Source organism: Monodon monoceros, unplaced genomic scaffold (genome assembly GCF_005190385.1).
Source record: "Monodon monoceros isolate NGI ecotype Baffin Bay Population unplaced genomic scaffold, NGI_Narwhal_1 Super_Scaffold_15, whole genome shotgun sequence".
Classification (NCBI taxonomy): Eukaryota; Metazoa; Chordata; class Mammalia; order Artiodactyla; family Monodontidae; genus Monodon; species Monodon monoceros.
In genome coordinates, this window is record NW_021703771.1 from 6,637,032 (window position 1) to 6,654,807 (window position 17,776).

General features: G+C 38.5%; 1 protein-coding gene across 1 annotated transcript in view; it reads left to right on the plus strand.

The window, feature by feature from the left end:
• The window catches only part of COL19A1 (collagen type XIX alpha 1 chain), a 362,938-nt gene that overhangs the window by 301,598 nt on the left and 43,564 nt on the right, over window positions 1-17,776 (plus strand). Inside the window, exons 24-35 of the mRNA XM_029223905.1 lie at window positions 3,529-3,582; window positions 4,281-4,370; window positions 5,146-5,190; window positions 5,297-5,374; window positions 6,920-6,955; window positions 7,086-7,139; window positions 7,240-7,293; window positions 8,353-8,394; window positions 12,283-12,387; window positions 12,469-12,522; window positions 12,769-12,822; window positions 17,567-17,620. Coding sequence (XP_029079738.1) covers window positions 3,529-3,582; window positions 4,281-4,370; window positions 5,146-5,190; window positions 5,297-5,374; window positions 6,920-6,955; window positions 7,086-7,139; window positions 7,240-7,293; window positions 8,353-8,394; window positions 12,283-12,387; window positions 12,469-12,522; window positions 12,769-12,822; window positions 17,567-17,620 — 720 coding nt within the window. The remainder of the gene's footprint in view (window positions 1-3,528; window positions 3,583-4,280; window positions 4,371-5,145; window positions 5,191-5,296; window positions 5,375-6,919; window positions 6,956-7,085; window positions 7,140-7,239; window positions 7,294-8,352; window positions 8,395-12,282; window positions 12,388-12,468; window positions 12,523-12,768; window positions 12,823-17,566; window positions 17,621-17,776) is intronic.

Here is a 17,776-nt window from a genome sequence, read left to right on the forward strand (position 1 = left end):
TTCAGGTCTTCTGCCCATTTCTTAAATCAGGTTGTTTTTCTTAATATTGAGTTTTATGAGCTGCTTATATGTTTTTGATATTAATTCTTTATCAGTCATATCATTTGCGAATATTTCCTCCTATTCAGCAGATTGTCTTTTCATTTTGTCAAAGGTTTCCCTTGCTGTGCAAAAGCTTTTAAGTTTAGTTAGGCCCCATTTGTTTATTTTTGCTTTTGTCCCTTTGCCTTAGAAAACAGATCCAAATATATTGCTACAATTTATGTCAAAGAGTGTTCTGCCTATTTTTTCTTTTAGGAGTTTTATGGTTTCAGGTTTTACCTTTAGGTCTCTAATTCAGTTTGAGTTTATTTTTGTATATGGTGTGAGAAAATGTTCTAACTTATTGTTTTATGTGTAGCTGTTTAGTTTTCCCAGCACCACTTTTTGAAGAGATTGTCTTTTCTCCACTGTATATTCTTGCTTTCTTTGCCATAATTTAATTGACCAATAATTGGTTTATTTCTGAGCTATCTATGGTTCCATTGAGCTATGTGTCTGTTTTTGTGCCCGTACCATACTGTTTTGATTACTGTAGCTTTGTAATATACTCTGAAGTCTGAGAGTGTCATATCTCCAACTTTGTTATTCTTTCTCAAGATTGCTTTGGCAATGTGATGTCTTTTGTGGTCCCATATAAATTTTAGGATTATTTATCCTAGTTCTGTGAAAAATGCATTGGGCAATGCATTAAATCGGTAGATTGCTTTGGGTTGTAATGACATTTTAACAGTATTAATCCTTTCAATCCATGAACACAGGGTCTTTCCATTTCTTTATATCTTCTTCAATTTCCTTCATCAGTGTTTTATAGTTTTTAGACTATAGATTTTTCACCTCGTTGGTTAAGTTTATTCCTAGGTATTTTATTCTTTTTCATTTGATTTTATATGGGATTATTTTCTTGCTTTCTCTTTTGGATAGTTTCATTATTAGTGTATAGAAAAGCAACAGATTTCTGTATATTAATCTCATATCCTGCAACTTTACTGAATTCATTTATTACATCTAATAGTTTTTTGGTGGAGACTTTACAGCTTTCTATATATAGTATCATGGCATCTGCAAATAGTGACAGTTTTACTGCTTTCCTTCCAAGTTGGATGCCTTTTATTTCTTTCTCTTGTCTGGTTGCTGTGGCTAGGACTTCCAATACTGTGTTAAATAGAACTGGTGAGAGTGGGCATACACGTTTTCTTCCTGATTTTAGAGGAAAGGCTTTCAGCTTTTTACCACTGAGTGTGATGTTAGCTTTGAGTTTGTCATAAGTGGTGCTTATGATGTTGAGATATGTTCCCTCTGTACCAACTTGGATGAGCATTTATCATGAGTGGATGTTTAAGTTCGTGAATTGCTTTTTCTGCATGTTTTGAGATTATCATAATTTTTACCCTTCCTCTTGTAAATGTGGTGCATCACATAGATTGATTTGCAGATATTGAACCATCCTTACTTCCCTGGAATAAATACCACTTGATTATGGTGTATGATCCCTTTTATAAATTCTTGAATTCAGTTTGCTAACATTTTCTTGAGGATTTTTGCATCTATATTCATCAGAGATATTGGCCTGTAATTTTCTTTTTTTGTAATGTCTTTGTCTGGTTTTGGTATCAGAGTAATGGTGGTCCTATAGAATGAATTTGGCAGTGTTCCCTCCTCTTCAACTTTTTGGAATAGTTTGAGGAGGAAAGGCATTAGCTCTTCACTATATGTTTGGTAGAATTCACCTGTGAAGCTCTCCAGTCCTGGACTTTTGCTCGCTGTAGGGTTTTTTTTTATTGCAAATTCAATTTCACTACTAGTGACCAGCCTGTTCAGATTGTCTGTTACTTTCTAATTCAGTGTTGGAAGGTTTTATGTTTCTAGAAATTTGTCCACTTCTTCTACGTTGTCCAATTTTTTGGCATATAACTAGTATTCTTTTATGATTTTTTGCATCTCTGTGGTAATGGTTGTCATTTTTCCTCTTTCATTTCTTATTTGGTTTATGTGTGTCCTCTCTCTTTTTTTTTTTTTTTGATGAGCTCTCACTAAAGGCTTATCGATTTTGTTTATCTTTTCAAAAGTCATAGCTCTTTGTTTCATTGATCTTATCTATTGTTTGGGGGTTTTGGGGTCTTTATTTTATTTAATATTTCCTCTCTGATCTTTGTCATTTCCTTCCTTCTTCAGACTTTCAGTTTTGTTTGTTCTTCTTTTTCTAATTCCTTTACATGGGAGGTTAGGTTGTTTATTTGAGATTTTTTTCTTGTTTGTTGAGTTAGGCCTATACCACCATAAACTTAGAACTGCTTTTGCTGTATCCCATAGATTTTGGAAAGTTGTGTTTCCATTTTCATTTGTCTTGAGGTGTTTTCTGATTTCCTCTTGATTTCTTCATTTACACATTGGTTTTTTAGTAACATGTTGTTTAGTCTCCACAATTTTGTGTTTATCCCATTTTATTTCCTGTAATTGATTTCTAGTTTCATGCTATTTTGGTTGGAGAAAAATGCTTGATATAATTTCTGTTCTCTTATATTTGTTGAGACTTGTTTTGTGGCCTAGCATGTGATCTATCCTGGAGAACATTCCATGTGCACTTGAAAAGAATGTGTATTCTTCTGTTTTTTGATTGAATAAATGCACTTTCCTATCCATTCCCCTATGTCAGCTTTGTGTCCCTTGGACAATCTCCCTAGCCTTCTGACATCTTGGGAGCCAAAACCTCACTATCAATCCTCACTTGAGCAAAACGAGAAAAATGCTTGACCACCACTTCTTAACACTGATCTCTATCTGGCCATGATTTGAGTACCCTCCATGCAACTGTTAGAATCTCTCCTTTTCCCATCACCTTGGGAGCAGCCCCATGACATCTTGCTCTGTTCTCCATGCTCCCTGACTGAGGCTCCAGGGGTTCATCTTTCAGCACGTTTGGTCACTTGGTACTTTGAACATTCACTTCATGAAGCAAATCTTTTTGTTGCACCCCCAAGCCATATAGTGAACCATTGAAGGTGTACCTAATGGAGAGATCTTACAAAAAGAAACATAATGCTGGTGGCACAGGTGGAGCCACAAGATGCCCAAGAAATGACATTAAGTGATAGTGGCTAGAGCTAAAATAGAGAATAAAATAAAAGAACCTTTCTTGCCAAATCATAGTAAAAGCTATTTTCTATTTACCCCATTGTCTTTCTGAGTCATAGGGTGATGCCACCAAGAGCCGTTCTTCCATGCCTTTTGGCAGTAATATGGATGGGGCATTTAGTTCAGGTCTCCCTTATTTAGTTTCTTTCTCATTACATTCAGGTTACCTCACTTGAAACAACAAGCCACATATTTTCATTAAGGTTTTTCTCTCTCCAGCAGACCAAAATCAACACGTTCCCATGTAGTTTGCATGTTGGAATTCTGTTCTCCTGACAAAGACTCACAGATAGAAATGTTATTACAATAAGAGATTTTCTAATTGCTCTCTCCCTTTTATTCTGAATTTTCTAGGGATTGCCAGGAGAACACGGTATCCCAGGAAAACAAGGCATTAAGGGAGAAAAGGTATAGCTTCCGTTTCACTCACTTTGTATATTAAGTAGCTGGGTAGGAGGAAGAGACAGAGGGTCATAAGGACACTGGGGGAGTGAAAGGACAGGCCAGGGCAGCTGGGATTGTGCAGGAGATAGATGTTCGCATAAATTATGGCATGAGCATCATCCCTGGACACTGTGGCAGCCCGGGTTCTGACACTGAAAATGCAATGTGACAGAATGAACTGCCTTAGAGTTGAAGATCTCAGGACTCAAAAAACCTGTTTCAGGCTCAGCTAACAACTCAGGTATAGACTTAAGAAGTCTCAATCTCTCAGTACCTGTTTCTTGATGTCTACGTGGAAATAGTATTTTAGTACTGAACCATTACTTGGGAATAACTTAAAGAAAACATAAAGGTCATCTAAAGAACCATATGAATAGATTTTTATATTTTTTGCATATCTATTTATACACATACATACATTTCATGATACTGTAAACCTACCGTAACATAGCTCACCGCAAGATCTAGGTGCACTTAAGATAACAGAACAGTGTCCGCGTGGATTGGACACTCAGTACATATAGTGGAATGAGTGAGTGAATGGGTGAGAGAATGCAGTGTGACTGGCTATGGTGACAACTTAATACTATGGAAACTGCTGCCTCTACACGTCCCACCATGAACCTGAGTGATGAAGTGAGAATCTTACCTTGTTTCCTCAGGGAGACCCAGGTGGGATTATAGGCCCTCCTGGACTTCCAGGTCCAAAAGGTGAGGCTGGTCCTCCAGGAAAAAGCCTGCCAGGGGAACCAGTAAGTACCAATCCTTTTACTAACATTTCCTTTGAAAGCTGATTAATTACTGTTTGTGTGTTCCCAGTTTCAGATCACAGGCATAGGAATGTTTAGGTCTGCAGAAAAAGAAGTGTTCATCTTATTCTTTAGATCAGAGGTCTAATCTTTTTGGGAATTTGATGCAAGCAAAGGGCTCTCATCTGAAGAAAATGCACACACATGCACCATTTTTCATACAATTCCGGGAGATTCATAGGCACCCCTGAAGCTTCTGTAGGGACTATTTAGGGATCTATGAAGCCTAGTAAGGTTTGCTAGTTTTAAACCATAAACCTTCCTTGGACAATCTCTTAAAACAGAAGAACTGCCTGAAATTTCCCTTCTAGAGGCTCTGCATATATAGCCATAGGTGGTCATCTTTAAAAAATGTCCCTGTGGCCTGGGCTAATCCCAGGACATAGAAAACTGGATAGCTGGAAAATCCAACCCATATGGCTGTTTCATCTGCCTTTTTTTCTCATCCCCTTTGACCTTTTATGTGAATAGTAATAAATAATTCTCAATATCAGATGCCTCATTTTAAAGATGAAAACATCTTATACTTTAAAGTAACTATACAAAATCTGTAGCCTAGTGAAATTTGTGTTCCCTCTTCCTTACTATTTTACAGAAAAGGTTTATTCAAAAAAGATGAAGAGCAATGAAATATTTTTGAGTTATGACTTCCAAGATGTAATTAACCTTTTTAGGAAAAGAAATGTATTCACTTCCTTTTCTCTTCTTTTTCTTTTAGGGATTAGATGGAAATCCTGGAGCACCTGGCCCGCGAGGGCCAAAGGTAAAAATATCTTAGATAATTTTTAAAGAATTAATAATTAACGAAATATAACTGGAAAATCCATGTCCCTTGAGCCTCACACTAACAGAAGCATCTAATTGCACAGGGAGAAAGAGGACTGCCAGGTATCCACGGCTCCCCAGGTGACATAGGCCCCCCAGGGATAGGAATTCCTGGCCGAACTGTAAGTGAAATTCAATCAAGTTTTTGAAACCCTGTTGACCCAATGTTGTGAAATAAAATCCAGCAACAAATTTGAATACGGAGAAAGGAGTGAAATGGTCAGAGGAGATACAAAAAGTCAGAGAGCAAGAATTAATGGGCTTTGCGGCTATATCCTAAGCACAGAAGGTACCCACTGTTTACTGACTTACAGATGCTAATCACACGTACACTGATTTTGAATTAGAAGAAGTTATTTAACACTTTATTCCTCCATTCTGTATATTTAAAAGTACAAATGAGTGTAAGATTATGAGAATGCCCAATATTAGGATATTATATATCACTGTTTGTTTTTAATTAGAATAAAATGAAAAGTTACTTTTAAAGTGAATGGAGTGCCTATAAATGAGATGATATCAAAAATCTCTATGTAATATCTTAGAGAAGAGAGAATAGAGGTAGTTTTTGATCGTTAAGACAAATAATAGAAAGTTTTTTGACGTGTTTTAGCTATAAGGGTAATAATGATAATAATGACCATTGTATGCATACTTGTGGACCAAATAGCAGTAGGAGATAAAACTTTTTATTTACTACGAAAAAAGATAAAAGATTTTGGGACAAGAAAAGTGAAATAGATGGTTATCCCAAAGACATTAATTTGGAGATTGGCCTTGAAATGAAATTATCGTGAGAGGTAAAAGAAGATGTAAATAGTGAATGGTTATATTGTGTGTGGCTGGTGTTTGATTTTCCAGGGTGAGAATATAAAGACCACTGGAGATGGGAGATTAAACAAAGTAAAAAAGTAGGTCAGGAAATTATTAGGGGAGTGAAGGAGGTTGAAGCGAAAAATAAACCAACGAACCAAAAATAACTTAAGCACACGGTATAAATAGAAAGGAAGCAAAAGGTAGCTTTGACAATATGAATATTTATTTAAAAGTAAGAAGGGAAAAGGCAATGAGCAGGTAGTGAAGCCAGGTGCTGAGACCCCAGCTCTTTACTCACCCAGGTGATCAGTCAGTTCCTCATCCAGGGGTCCATGGTCATGAGACAGGGATGGATCTGTCATCATTAGGTTCACTCATTTCAGTTACCCCAAATTCCAGTTTTCTAACATAGAAGAGAATAACTGAAGTTTTGTTTCCAGTTCCCGTCACTGAACACTGGTTCTGGCAATTTCCTCAGAGAAATGACTCCCAGTAAAAAGCAGGAAGGAGAGGAAGCCCCAGGCCGGTTACCCTGTGGCCGGCCAGTGTCTAGCAGACAGAACTTGGGCGTGTTGTTTGTGCGCCCGTGAGTGGGCAGGGACCGACGGCGGGCTCGGGGGCAGCCCAGGCGTCTGAACACAGTTATGGTGGTGCTTCCAGCACTGCATCTGGTCAGGTGTTCACCTGCCACCCAGAACTCTTGGCCAGCTTTGCAGAGAGTTTTCAGAGTGTGCAGGGTGGCAAGCCCTGTTGTCCACTATGTAAATTACAGTACTTGGCCCTTTCTCCCACTTGGGTAATCTATGGACATTCCCAGCAGAATTCTGATCACTGAATCTCCTTCTCTTCAGGGCTCCCAAGGCCCAGCTGGAGAGCCAGGGATTCAGGTAAGCTACTTAACCAAGTTATCTGGCACAGCAAATCCATCTTGCTGACTGGTGGGGGGGGGTGCGGGGGGGAATGGGGGCAATTACTAAAAGACTATCCTTATAAGTAACTATTTTCCCCCTTTGCCAGGGTCCTCGAGGTCTCCCTGGGTTGCCAGGAGCTCCAGGGACCCCAGGGAATGATGTAAGGACAGTTTTTACCTACTTCCCCTCTCCCCCACACCTGTCTTAATCTGAACCTGTGCCGAGGTGCAAAGATTTGAACATGCTGCTTCTGTTTTCAGGGAGCTCCTGGGAGGGATGGAAAGCCAGGGCTGCCAGGCCCTCCAGGTGACCCGGTATGTTGACCATCTGTGCCTGATTTATGTATCTTTAATGCACGCAGCAGCCAAACAGCCTACCAAGCAAGTTTTGCTGTCCAGACTAATTAGAATGCTCAGTGACTGCTTAGTGATTTTGTTTATCCCCACTTTTTTGTAGAGGGGGAAAAAAATTCAAGCTACATCAGCATTTTTGTGTGTGTGACGAATACTTATTTCCCAAGGGTATAATTCAGCTGTACAATTTTTGCCCCAAGCTGAACCTTGGTGTATAATGTCTCAATCCCATGGAAAATTGAGTTAAAATACATAGCCACAGATTCTGTTCTTTCTAATGCTAGTGACGAAATGAACTTCATTTTTCTAAATGAAAGTCTGCGGGTAAGTTTCCCACAATATGGTACATATCTATTGATTCGGTGGCTTTAAGAATGCTGAAATGGTTCAATTACAAAACTGGCTTGAGTAGGCTTTTCAGAACAGGTTTAGGCACTAAATGGGTGTTCCAAAGTTTTATTTTAGGTTAAACCTTGCTTTGAGTGACAGTGAAATCCCTTTAAATAGCCTCCAAATTGGCAGTTATAATTTAAGAAGCCATATGGTATATGACATTGTATTAAGAATTCTGTATAATAAAACCCAAATCTGGCCTCTCGGTTCTTAGTCTCACAAATCCTCCTACACCTTTTGAGCCTCATGTGCCATTATAAGTTACATGCAGAGGCGTATCTTGGCCTTTAACTCCCTCACTGAGTGAATCATGTGTGTATGTGTATTGACTGGGAACCTTTAAAGCATTACTGGGGTTTACGGTGTCTCTCTGAAAGGACGCTTTAAGGCACGAGGCCAAAGCACTGCCCGAGTCCTGTGTCTGTTTCTGGATAGGAAACATCATGTTGGCCAACCATCCTGATGGTGAGGCTCTTCTAAGCCCTACCATTTGTCACCATGGTGACAAATCTCAGCTGGCCTGGTGTTTTGAGGGAAAACATCTACATTCATTATGTTTGTATTGTGTTGTGTGCCTGTATATGTATAATTACATGCATTGGTTTTTTTTTTTCTCCTTATCCACAGATTGCACTTCCTCTCTTGGGAGACATGGGGGCCTTGTTCAAGGTACTTTGTGGCTATGTAAGAAATTATGTGTTAACTTCTGGGAAAAATCAGAAAGGAAATCTTTACAAGAATTTGAGTTAATTGCTTAGCCTGAATTAAAATTCAGTTTCTTAATGGCAGAACATCTTTCAGATAGAAAAAGGAACACGTATCTGTATATGTCTAGTGCCACTTATACTAATTCCCCACTCTCTTCTTTACCAGCCTCTCATTTTGGGTGTGGAGGAACAGGGAGGCAGGGGAGGAGGTGGTAGTTCTGAGATGAGCTGCAGGAGAGGAATGGTGTCATTAGTACCCTTGAGTAGATGTTCTCTCTCTGCAGCAATAGCTTTCTCTTAATGGTGTTTACCCACCCAGGCTCATCACTGTGAAACCCAGTCCTCCTCACGGTATCTGCCCTGGCCAGTCCAGGATGGAAAGCAATGCTGCTCAATAAACAGCTAGCTTGCAAGGCTGAGTTTTTATGTCATGGGATTTTACAAAGTGAGTTACAAAATTCCATAGCTGACAATTGCCCTAACACCTGTGACTCTGTTAAATAAAAATGATCTCTACCTATTATCCACCTCACAGGGAATTAATCTTGCTACCGTTTTTTTTCTTTAATACTTTCCTCTATTTTATTTGTAAAACAGATGGGGAGTGGTTGATAATAGGACACCTGGAGGTTGTGTATTTGCATGTTTCTTTGCGGAATGCTAAGACTGAACCCAGATGAAAGTCTGTCCCTTTATATTCCACTCAAACCTCATGCGTCGTATCTGTCAATGTATGAATGGACAGTATATTTGTACACACACACACGAGCTATGTGTGTGTATATGTGATTTATTTTATATTCCCAGCATTTAACCCAATGTTTCCTGCAACGACTTACTCAGTAGTAGGCAGGCAAGAATATTTGTTGAATTGAATTCACAAGACTAGAATTCTAGTAAATATATTTGTCAGGTGATAAAGGTTTTGAGAATAGTATATGAATATAAATGTAAATGTAGATATAAATATAAATATATGGGGGGGGGTTAAGACTTTCAAAAGCCAACATTTTCTCATAAGTCAGAAAATAGGGGCTTCCCCGGTGGCACAGTGGTTGAGAATCTGCCTGCTATTGCGGGGGACACGGGTTTGAGCCCTGGTCTGGGAAGATCCCACATGCCGCAGAGCAGCTAGGCCCGTGAGCCACAACTACTGAGTCTGCGCGTCTGGAGCCTGTGCTCCTCAACAAGAGAGGCCGTGATAGTGAGAGGCCCGCGCACCGCGATGAAGAGTGGCCCCCGCTTGCCACAACTAGAGAAAGCCCTCGCACAGAAACAAAGACCCAACACAGCCCTAAATAAATTAATTAATTAAGGAAAAAAAGAGCAAATCCTATTTTTTTAAAAAATAGTATTTATGGGGGCTTCAGGGGGATCTTATGTTTATTGAGTTATTATTACATGCCAGGCAACACACTGCTTTACTTATATCATCTCACTTAACCTGCGCAAGAATCCTATGAGTTCAGGCTGTGGAGTTTCCCTTTCTGTACACGAGAGACCTAAATTCTGAGGAGTTAAGTACCTTGCTCGGAGTCACACAGCCAGTAAGTGTGACATTAACACAGGAGTGCAGGTCCTCAGACAGTCAGTCTCATGTTCTCTACGAGGGCAGTGATGTTGGAAATGGCAGGATTGTAGGAGTTATATCATTGCGGAACAGTTAGGGCTCTTTAAGATCAAAAAAAATTATTGACTATCCGGATAGGATGTGGCAGCTCCCACTACAGACAAAAAGACTGCAAACAGGCTCTGACAGGGAAAAGAACCAGGGCTCCGATGGCCTCAGACATGGAAGTAGTCAACAGTTTCACCAGGGCAGCATCCCCTTAATAAATGCCCTTGCCGGGATCGTCCGCTTTCTGTTCTCAAAAATTGTGTCTGAATAAAGTGTTGAAAAGAACTGACATGTTTCCCAGCCCGAATGATGTATACCTTCAAAGACCTTCCTCCAGGTTAATCCGTGTATCAGTCCTTCTTTGAACAAGCTTGTGTATTAGCTAATAACTGTGTCTTTATCCTCTCCGTGAGAAAAATCTTAAAAGATATTTTTTCAAGAACCTTAATGAAATCCACTTTTCCTTCATTTACCATTCTAGTAACTCTAACCTAAAGAAGATGAGGTCAGTTTGAAATGACTCTAGAAAATCCTATTGACTTGTAATTATTTCCATTTTTTATGTTTTATTAAAACAATCATGAAACTACCACAACATTGTAAATCAACTATACTTCAATAAAAATCAGTTGAATAATCCATCCTAAAATGTTACTTATATACAAAGTAGAAATAGACCCACAGACATGGAAAACAAACTTATGGTTACCAAAGGGGAAACGGGGGAAGGGATAAATTAGGAGTTTGGGATTAACATATGAACACTACTGTATGCGATAGATAACCAACAAAGACCTACTGTAGCACAGGGAGCTATGCTCAGTATTTTGCAATAACCTATAAGGGAAAAGAATCTGAAAAAAAGATATATATGTATGTATAACTGAATCACTTTGCCATTTACCTGAAATTAACACAACATTGTGAATCAACTATACTTCAGTAAAAAAGCAATCAATTGAATAATCCATTCTAAAATGTTACTATATATTGATATGCCATGTTATAATGTCTACAGATACAGTAGACATTCTTTATACTTTTTGAAATATGGAAAGCTTTTTGGTTCTCTGAAGTCCTCAAGCGTCTCTACCTTCACAGTTTTTCATTTTGAGTAGGGGTGGTTCTACAATTATGTATGTGTTTCTTAACTCCTGTACCAGCACATTAGCTCAGTGGAATGATCCTAGTGGTAAAATTAGTTTGGGAAACTTTGCACATTCCAACTCCTTCTCATGTATTCCAGCTCTAAGAAGGACAACCACAAAGAGAACTGTTCTGACCCAGCATTTTTTAGGCAAATTGCCTCAGAACCTTTTCAATATCATACAAAATTAGTCTTCCATGGAGCATATGTTTGGAAATCAAACTTGTGCTGATATACACTGGGTCAGAAATATTGAACTTCACGGCCTTTCTTGCCAGCTTCCCATCAACGGCAAGCTTCCATTCCCTCTTTATGTTTAAGGATTCTTCCCTTTGGTTAAAAAGATGGAAGAATTGAGGCTTAGATTGTCCTACCTTTGGTCAATTGTTAAATTTAAGCTGTCTCCCCCACTCAGTAGTCCCTGTTTTATGCCTTTCCTGATCATATTTTTATAACAGTTTATTTAAAAATAAGCCTCTGTAGGCTTTATGTGATAAGAAGTTTATCTTGTGAGTTCAGGTAACTAAATTGAAGCGTTTGCAGATCAGCCAAAGATTACAGAGAAGGCGATGGAAAGGTGATTCCACTTATATTTCCTATCTGCACTTGGATTTGCCTTAGAAGTCAAGTCCCAGCCGCTCGAATAATTGTTTCCCACATGAGTGTTTCCCCTAACAAATAAAAGGTTAGTAAGCTGTGTTTAAGGTTCTCCAACTGATTGGGCTCTCAAAAGAGGAAATTCTTTCTTCACAGCTTTTTCTTTCTTTCTTCCTTCCTTTCTTATGATTTATGCTATTGGTTTTATGAGCTCTGTAATCTTGCTGGTTATTCCAAACTTCATTGCCACCTCTCTTTTTAAACATGCTGCTAAGCAACTGAAACTCTGTGTTCTTGACTTATGAGTTTATCTTTTAAAATAGTTTTTGCCTCCCCAAAAGTAGTCTTTCAAATTGAATAAATCAGGTTTCTGAAAGTAGAATGACATAGCAATGGCTATCACTCAACTCTCACAAAAGTTCAAATAGAAGTTCAAATCCAATCAATGAATAATGAATCTCCAGTGACCTTATCTCTGTCTTCATTAGAACTTCTGTGGCAACTGCCAAGCCAGTGTCCCTGGGCTGAAAAGCAACAAAGGAGAAGAAGCAGGCGCTGGTGAGCCGGGACAGTTTGATTCTGTAGCCCAGAAGGTAAGAAGGGGGCTAAGTGTTGGTGGACCCTGGAGGTGACACATGGTGCCTTCTCTCAGCTGTGACTGCTCTGTCCTCTAGGGCAATGTAGGGCCACGAGGTCCTCCAGGAGTCCCAGGCAGAGAGGGACTAAAGGTAAGGAAGTCTCTCCTCTGTGCAACCTTTAATTCAGGGTAAAAAAAAAGAAATACATTTTAAAATACAGTCCTTTTTCTAAAAATATTTTGAAAAAGTGGTGTAAAAGCCATTTGCAGATGTCATTTATTTTTCCCCGATTCCGTCCAAATGACATGCCCCAAGTGTCCTGAGAAGAGATATGTTCATTTTCCCAAAAGATGACAAAATGACTGAGTGTACTAACTAAATGTATTGTGTCTCTAGGGGAGCAAAGGAGAGCGAGGCTACCCCGGGATACGTGGGGAGAAAGGCAATGAGGTAAAAGGCTCTTCTCTGATCATGCAGCCCTACTGTTGATTCTTTCCATGTGACACAACAAAAGGACATCAATTTTCCATATCTCATGTCTGATGCTAAACAAATAGAAACAAAGACAGGTTTTTTCCAAGTGTTAACACATTTAAAATAATACGTTGATGCTTATTTTCAGTGATCCAGTTTCTGAGACAAGGGAATTCAAACACAAAGTTAACATATCAGTTACTACGTTTCTGTTTTCTCATAGCAGGTAACAATTCCAGCTCTCTCAAGATAAAAGCAAGAAGAAAGAGGAAAAGGAGATTTACTGAAAAGAATCCCAAAGTAGCTCATAGAATTGAAGGGATAGTCAGCAACCAGCCTAGGGATAGGGGCAGCTCCAGAACTCAGCAGAACTTCCCTGGGCCGCTGCTGCAACGTGACTCAGTTTCACTGGCCTTGGTTTGTTTGTATCTCTGCTCAACTTTCAAACTCTTGGGAGGAAGAAAAAAAAAAAACTATCAAATGGGTCTGCTTGGACTGGTTTAAATCAGCTGCCCACCCTCCCACTAAGGTTCAAAGTCAAATGTGCTCTTGAGATGGTGGCATAATTTTCTGACTCTCAGCCACACTGATGCTCAGGATAGCATTCTTTCCTGCATAATTCACATGAACTCTTAGAAAAACCAATTAGGATGATGAATTCTTGTTAGTTTAAACAGTTTTGATACTAATAATTCTTAATGAAAGTAAGTAAGCCATCTAGTAACCTTGATGTTAGTGCAGAAAATCAAAATGATATAAAGTAGATCTTTTTTTTTGAGTTGGAGTTATATATTTCACATTATAAATTATCATCGTTGTTATTGTTTTTAATTAACATGGATTCTATTCAAGAAAACTGTGAGGATTGGCTTGGTTTTTGTCCAAGTTAAAAACTGAAGAGCAAAGAAATACAACATTTCTTTTCATCTGTAAATAAAACAGTAAAGGCATTTTATTTTCTAAATAAGGAAGAGTTATTGAGCTTTTGCATCTTCATGCTCCACAGAAAGTTGCACTAAAGTACAAGCACAGTGTCTGATTTTAATAGTCTAACAGCTTTTAACTGCCTAGACTCAAGAAGTAGGCTTTAAAGGTAATTGAGAATGTAATAACAGAAAGATCAGGAAATAATTGGAATTCAGGCTTTTTCATAAGTGACTCTAAATTAAATTTATTAGAAGTTAACTTTTATTGATTCTTCAGAATCCTTAGCACTCCTGGTAAACTGAAATCCCTCCTTAATCACTATTTTAGTGTGCTTTTCCTTAAGTACACCTTGCTGGTTCTTTAACACAGCGTACACAGACTTTGCACAAGACACTTAGACAATTCCAGCTAGTTCAGGAGGAGATTCTCCACTGTTTCTTCACATCACATGAATAGTATGAATAAACCTGAAGTAACATACTAGCTCAGTTGGGCCTTTGGGGGGTAACGGGGCAAGGCAGCTTGTCCCTCTCAGGCAGGTGGGAAATGTTGAATATTATCTTGTCTTCTACTTGGACTCAGATACTCCCTTAAATTTGAATTTGTTGATTTGTTTAAGTGAATGAAACTTTGCCCAAGAACATATGTATTTCCAGCTGGCCAATAAACTATACTATTTTAATATGCATATAATATCTAATCATACAAAATCTAAGATGTCTGTTCTACCCTTAGTGGAAAAGATGCAGAAGGACACCCTGTCTCTTTAAGGAATTCCCAATTATTATTTAATAATTATCCAATGGTCGATTTAATCCATTTGGGAACTTAAAGAGAGGAGTTGCCTTTCGGTTTATTGCACTTACAAAAGTGACATTACCCTCAACGGTTTTTACAGATGTTGTTTCACAATGCAAGGTAACAAATTAGCAGATGCTAATAGAACACAGACTTACCTCTCATAGTCAGAGGGAATTCTTGCTTGGAATACAGGTCTTTCTACAATATTTTAGAATAATAATTGATAGGACAGGAAAAATACTGTCAGCCATAAGTTGTAGCAATGGAAAAATAAATATTCTTGGTAGCAACTGAGGTAGGACTTGCAAAATCAAAATATCAGAATAGGGAAAGAACTTAGCTCTAATGATCCTTGACTATGCAGTAAATTTTAATTTGTATTTTAGTTTGGTACAATATGCTAAATTGACTGTCCTACTCTTTAATAGGTATTTGTCTTCTTTAATGATCTTTCTTGTCTTGTAAAATTACCTGCTTGCCCTTTATACATCCATAGTAACTTTTACCCTTACTACAGAATTTCAGCTTGTTCAGAGAAAGATGGCTGAGAATGATTTCTTTTTATTTATGGACTGAGGTTTACTTTAAAGTTTAATGTGGTCATCAAAGGTTAATGAGTCCCAAGCTTATAAACTGCACTACCTAAAGACTCACTCAGCATCTCTAGACTGATTCAGTGTTCAGACTAAAAGTAGCAAAAAAAAAAAAAAAGAATACATATGAACACACATATCTTATACACGTACATACAGAGAGAATTTTATGGAAATGTGGGTGTTTTGAGATAAAGCAACTTGTGGCATAGCATTTATAATCTCCAGACATTTAGAGATCCATTCCAGAAGGAAATTTCTTTCCTTTCCACTTATAACCCCATAAACAAGTTAATGGTGGGGGAATAAAAAGAGTCAATACAACATGCCAGTGTGTACCGCCCACAAATGCACATGGGCACATGCACACACACACACACGCACACACACACTGAGCGTTGCCTGTGAGGATGATACCATCTTGAAGAAAGTATATGTCCACATTAACACAAGTATACATAAGATTTTACCCAAGACTCTTGTTACATGAGGAATTTCGGCACATTCAAGGACAGCCTTTCCAGCATTTCTTCACCTCCCATCACATGGAAAAACCTGAAGGAATATATGATCCCATTAGGCATTAGATGGACAGACCTGGCAGAGCTTGGTCCTTAATCCCACTGATGCAAAGAACCTTGATCCTGTAGAACTTTGTTCCTCTAGAGCGCCCATAGATAACTATGTAGCAGTTTTACCATGGTCACTTCACCTGATATTTATAATATGTATAAAATGCATATTTCATCACAGTAAAGGGCAAAGGAATTTAGTATAACAATGAATGGTTTGGCACTATAAAAGGATTACTCAGTAAAGAAAATTCAATCCTGAAAAAGTGGAACCGTTCAAAATAGAACTTGACACGTCATATGGTTATGTGAAATAATAAACGGGTATTTAAAAGTATATTTTTCCCATTGTAGAAATCATCTGAGTTCCTTATAGAAAACTTGAGAAATACACAAAAGCACTAAAAAGACAAAAGTTATTCCTATTTGTACTTCTCCGACTGTTGGTAAAAGTCAGATTGTTGTCCACAACCCCTCATCCACAATTCCAAAGTTCAAATGCCTCTGAAAACCCGGGAAATTTTTCCCAAGTTTGCAGCAAATTTATTTGGCAGCAAAGTCTGACCTGAAGTCATATGGAGCTAGTCTATTCATCCCACTTGGTGAGACTATCATATGTTTTGCTGTAGAAATATTTGTGTGTTTATTAGCAGGTACTGCCTCAGGTGCCATGGGAGTGTTATGTAATATCCAGTATGAGCACTGTGTTCCCTTTGAAACAAATCTGAAAATTCAGAACCCTGAAACACACCTGACACTAAAGTTTCCAGATAAGGCATTATGAACCTCTATCAGTCTCATATTTTATGAAGTGCATTTCTAATTTTTTAATAATTTGGACCTTTATGTAACATTTTGTAACGTTTCCTTTTCTTTGTTATTCAATAGCTTTTGAAACATGGTTTTAACAGTTGCAAAACATTTCATATTATGGATTTTATGTAACTTATTTAACTAATATTCTTTTGCTGACTTACTTGGTAAAGGAACAAATTAATTACACGAGTTATCAGTTAATCTTACCAATTCTTCTTTGAATATATAAATGTATCCAGTATAATTAGCATGACACTACAAATCTTAGGTGGGGCCTAAGAAGCTATCTCTTCACTTTTACCTTTAAGCCATTAAAGGGTTATAAATTTAAATTCGCCGATGAGGTGTATTTCTTATAATGAACTGGCCGGCTAGACTAAATACTGTATCATAAAACAGAGTCCGTTGTTCCACCAACTGAAAGAAGCATTAGTGTAACCATGTATTTCTTTGATGGCATTCTGCTCATCTGAAATGTGTATTTTCATGCTTTAGCAGTGCCAGCTTCTCAAAGATGGCTATTGTCAATGGAGGGGCTCTGTGAGATCAGAAATATTCTATGAATCACCAACACATTAAATTATGTTTGTAACAAATTCCATGTCGTGGCATTTTAGCTCGCCATCCTTACTCTTAGAAAACGGGTGTTTGCAGATGACAAATGTGTTTCTTAATTAGCCAACAAAGATGGGTAGTTTTCAATCGTCAAAATATTTGATGAACTAGGGCTTCCCTGGTGGCGCAGTGGTTGAGAGTCCACCTGCCGATGCAGGGGACACGGGTTCGTGCCCCGGTCCGGGAAGATCCCACATGCCGCGGAGCGGCTGGGCCCGTGAGCCATGGCCGCTGAGCCTACGTGTCCAGAGCCTGTGCTCCGCAACGGAAGAGGCCACAGCAGTGAGAGGCCCGCGTACCGCAAAAAAAAAAAAAAAAAAAAAAAAAATTTGATGAACTAAAATGCTTTGTTTCCAACGATGTAACAGATTTTATGGTAGGAACTATCTCTTTTAGGGTCTTCAAGGCGTTCCGGGCCTTCCAGGTGCTCCTGGCCCGACTGGACCCCCTGTAAGTATTTGCTAAAATGGTCTCACTCAGAGTCCATATCTGCTGGTATGACGCAAAGTGAACTAACATTCTTTATTGATTTTTGTTCTCTGTTCCTCTGTGTGGAGCATGCAGCTATTGCTGGGGAAAGTAGCATCCAACATCTCAGATTTTTGT